The sequence below is a fragment of the Mycetomoellerius zeteki genome, unplaced genomic scaffold, assembly GCF_001594055.1.
Source record: "Mycetomoellerius zeteki isolate Tzet28-1 unplaced genomic scaffold, Tzet1.0 scaffold481, whole genome shotgun sequence".
NCBI classification, from domain to species: Eukaryota; Metazoa; Arthropoda; class Insecta; order Hymenoptera; family Formicidae; genus Mycetomoellerius; species Mycetomoellerius zeteki.
The window spans coordinates 567,858-572,083 of record NW_017257481.1 but is presented as its reverse complement, the minus strand read 5'-3'; the positions used below and the strand labels follow the sequence as shown (position 1 = coordinate 572,083).

At 37.2% G+C, this 4,226-nt stretch overlaps 1 protein-coding gene across 1 annotated transcript; it reads right to left on the bottom strand.

The window, feature by feature from the left end:
• Positions 1-519: 519 nt before the first annotated feature.
• Positions 520-3,802, bottom strand: LOC108727373 (uncharacterized). The gene is made up of 3 exons (XM_018455485.1): positions 3,705-3,802; positions 3,278-3,409; positions 520-2,786 (listed from the first exon to the last, which is right to left on the bottom strand). The coding sequence occupies exons 2-3, from the start codon at positions 3,374-3,376 to the stop codon at positions 591-593; spliced, it is 2,295 nt and encodes a 764-aa protein (XP_018310987.1). The 5' UTR covers positions 3,377-3,409; positions 3,705-3,802; the 3' UTR covers positions 520-590.
• Positions 3,803-4,226: the final 424 nt, after the last annotated feature.

The following is a 4,226-nucleotide window of genomic DNA, read 5'->3' as shown; positions in this document are numbered from 1 at the left end:
TATATATATAATATATTACATATATTATAATTATATATGTATATAGATATGTAATTTATATTTTGCATTTAATGCAGGAATGTAAAGAAAAATTATTAGTGTATACCGATAATTGCAACGATAATTGTAACGGCCGATATATTATTAATCTTATTCAAATAATTGCATTAAATTATTGCATAAAAGTAGAATTTAAAATATTACATTTGCGAAAAGAGAATATGGGCAATTCAAATTCGTCGCGATTTTTATATTTACACCGTTATTACACAGTAATTGAAAGTGACCGTGTAAATCAAGAAATATTTGCATCGACGAGATTTATGTACACTTTATATCATTAGGCTACACAACGAATTCAAAAGCACAATCGATATTTCCACAAAAGAACTTTAAATTATTTTGTTCAAGTAAGCTTCACTCATGCGCTATACAAGATACGTCTTAACACTTTATATTTAACATTTTTGGTTGCATAATGATAATTCCTTGATTGTTTTTCGAATATTTTCTTTTCACACAAACTCCTTGTAATAAATTATATTTGGCGAAATATTTTTATATCTCAAAACTAAAATAGATTACATGCTTCATCTCGATGTAATAGGAGAGTCTTGCTTGAAATTTTCAAGTTCAATTTTTTTCACGGAAACAAACGGGTTAAACCCTTTTTTCTTCGCATTGCTGTCTCTATTAATCGCCGATAAATTTTTATTATTATGCTTGTCTTTATTATGCTGCTGTTTATTCTGACTATCGGATATATCCTCGTATTTTATTCTTTTTACTTTCCTTTTGTGTGAATTGTGAATTAACTTATGGTTTATTTTATTTTCTAAAAGTTCCAATTTTTTTTGCTTTTTCGAATGTACATCTGTTTTATTAAGACTACTTATCGCATGTGTTTGGATGTGATTTTTGAAAGCAGCAAGTGACGTGCAAGTATAGTTGCACTTATCACATGCAAGTTCTTTCTGATCGGTGTGTTGATTAGTTATGTGTTTTTTCATATCGTAATTGTTACTGAAGGATTCATCACAAAAATTACAGAAGAAAAGTTTCTCGCCCTTGTGCTTTGCGATATGAACCTTGAAATACCAATCAGTCGTGATATTTTTCGAGCAGTAGACGCAGAAAAAATTCTTCTTTTTTTTCTTTAATTTCGGTGATTTGTGTACTTTTGGTATTGGAACGTGCGTAAGAGACTTTGGAGCATTTACTTGCACAGTGGCGGTACTGACAGCTGCAACAGTAGGTTGAACAGACGGTGAATTCGGAGTGGTCACCGGCGTAACATTTTCTGCAACAATGCAGAACTTAGGGATGCCTTGCGTGCGATGTAACAACGACGGCGGGCTTATCAAATTGGCTATAGGTACTACGCGTATCGGCGTAAGGAACGTTTTAGGCTGAATTGCCGTAGTCGTTGCAATGTGTGATGATGATACACTTAAGTTGTTTAACGGCTGAACAGACGTAGTTTGAGGTGGAACTGCGAGACGAATACATGGTTTGTTCGGAGGTACAATCGAAGTAGATACAGAAGTGGTAACATTGGGAGCCGAAATCTGAGTTATAGCTGGAACCGGAGTTGGAGCTAGAGTTAGAGTTAACGGAACTAAAGTTGAAGCTGAAGCTGAAGCTGAATTTGAAGCTAGAGCTAGAGTTAGAGTTGGAACTGAAGTTGGAGTTGGAACTGTAGCCGATGCTGAAGTTGGAACTAGAGTTAGAGTTAGAACTGGAGTTGAAGTTGAAACTGGAACTTGAGTTTGAGCTTGAGCTGGAATCGTAACAGAAGTAGATTCCAAATGGGAATTTTGTTGTAAATTTGAAAATCTTACTTGACCTATCGATTTTATGTTGTTTTCTGAACATGACGTGTTGTTGGAAAAAATTACGGTGTTTTGTGATGAAACCGTGATAGACTCACTTCCGAAGGTATTCGTAGATTTAGTTATCTGCGAATTATTTATGATAGGTTGAGCATTAGTGCTGATTAATTGAGTGCTAGGTAGCAAAGTCATGCTGACACTTGGTTGACTAGATGCTTTTTGCGGAATAATTATCAACTCCTCATTTTTCCAAAGTGTCTCCATCACTTTGTTGGGATCTGAATAATCGCGTTTCTTCATCTTCGCAATTTCTAAAATCTGCAACTCTCGCATGCGCATCCTCTCCTTCATTAAATGCAATCTGTCTACATCGTTATGAATGTACACTTTCTTTCTTTTACAATTCCTGTGATGTATCCGAGATATCCATTTCTTAAATGTTCTTCCACAAATATCACACATATATGAACTGTCACATCTATATAATTTTATTAATGCCCGACGGCAACGATTATGATCGATGCTTAATGCATCGCAATATTTATTCCTACAGTGTTTTTCAACCGGTGCATTTATCTCATCTTCTTCTATGCTCAACGCTAACATTGGTGACACACAATCTTTATCCACATACTGCTGTACTGTCACGTCACAAATAATATTTTCGCATGGCTGATAATGACCACATGATTTCTTTTCAATAGGTAATAAAGCAATTTCCGACTTTTTGTGCTTTATTTTTGAAGGTAGAAGATTGGCATCTTCTTTTTCTTCATCTACTGTTCCGACAGGGAATATCGATATTTCAGATGCTGTTGTACGGTTTGATACTGAATTCATACCATTCTTTTTATGCCAAAATGAGTTGTCGGATTCAAATGGTGTAAAAGGGATCGTCTTAATAATAAGGTCCGGTTGATTAAACAGCCGTTTCACAGAATCTGATTGTAATACCTGCAAATAACAAAGCCCATATGAGTCTCAATTAGTATTGTAAATTTTTATATAATATATATACACATAACTCACACACACACACACACAATAATTAAACACATTACTGATTTTGCATCGTACATTTTCAATATGTTAGCGGAAGTACTACGAGATGAGAGGGAAATTCTAATTTTTAATTCTATATATTTTCTTTGTTTTTGTATTCATCTCCAACATTGATAATGATCTGATAGGGATCGTTTGTATTGTTTATTGCCGGCAGTTATTAAAGTTTATTGTGTTATGTTTATGTTTATTTTATTAATTCAAACAGTGTTGATTGACCTACGGCTCGTAGCCCTATTTCTTTTTGATATTTTTAATTTATTGACCCTTATTAGCAGTACATATTTTTAATTAAACAATTACTTTTTGCTACAAACATTATTATCTAACATAGCAATCATATTATTTTTTCAATTGCATAATAGTCAAGTAATACAACTTACTTCAGATAAGGTGGGTTTTATCATATTGTTCCGACATACGTTGGTCATTATGTCTGTGGACGCGAGCTTGGAGAGTGACGAATATGCCAGTTTCACCATGTCAACAGGTATGAACAGTCAATGCAGGATCTTCTATAATTCAAAAAATGGCCTGGAAACGCGGCTTTGATCGCGGTCGAACGGATGAATTTTCATGATTGCGGAATACGAGGCTTTGTCCGTTCATTCACCGCAAGGTCACATAAACACAATGTGAGGCGAATAAATCGGAATCAACTCGGTTGGAGAGGGTACAATTTCTAGGTTAGTCAGTTAATTCGGGCAATCAAATCCCGACACTTAATCGACGCCGTGTCCACCACGAACGCGAAGTTTTTGCGGGTCTACTCCTCCTCCCGTTCCGAACTTTTTTGAAAAGTATACTTACGAGACGGATGAGACTCGTCACGACCGATTCAAAGTCAGCGTCATAATTCGCGGCTTCGATTGAACGGCGGTAATCCGCGTAAGCGTAGCGAATGTAGCGATTCGCAACCCCGCTCATCGGCGGCAGTTGGCAGTGTCGGCGGTCGGCACCCGTTTCCCCTTTTCTTTTCTCTCCCCCCAAAAACTGATTTTTTTTTCACAGAAACGCTCTCGCGCGCGCGCGCTTTGCGTCCATTCAGTCCATTGAATTCGTCCGCGCGAGCGCGAACGGACGGAGCGCGCGGTATACGATTTCCCTTCATATTAAGGATAGTATCCGCCGCGTGAACCATGATCTCCATTCCCTAATCTCACTCGGCCGCAGCTGACGCTTATGCTCCTCGCAGATTTTGATGAAGTTGATCGCGTTGACGACTTGACGTCGATCGACTTGACGACGATCGACTTGACGACTTGACGTCGCGATCAGCGCTTGCGTCGCACTTTCGTTTTTGCTCGTTTTTTGCATGCACGTAACAGATCT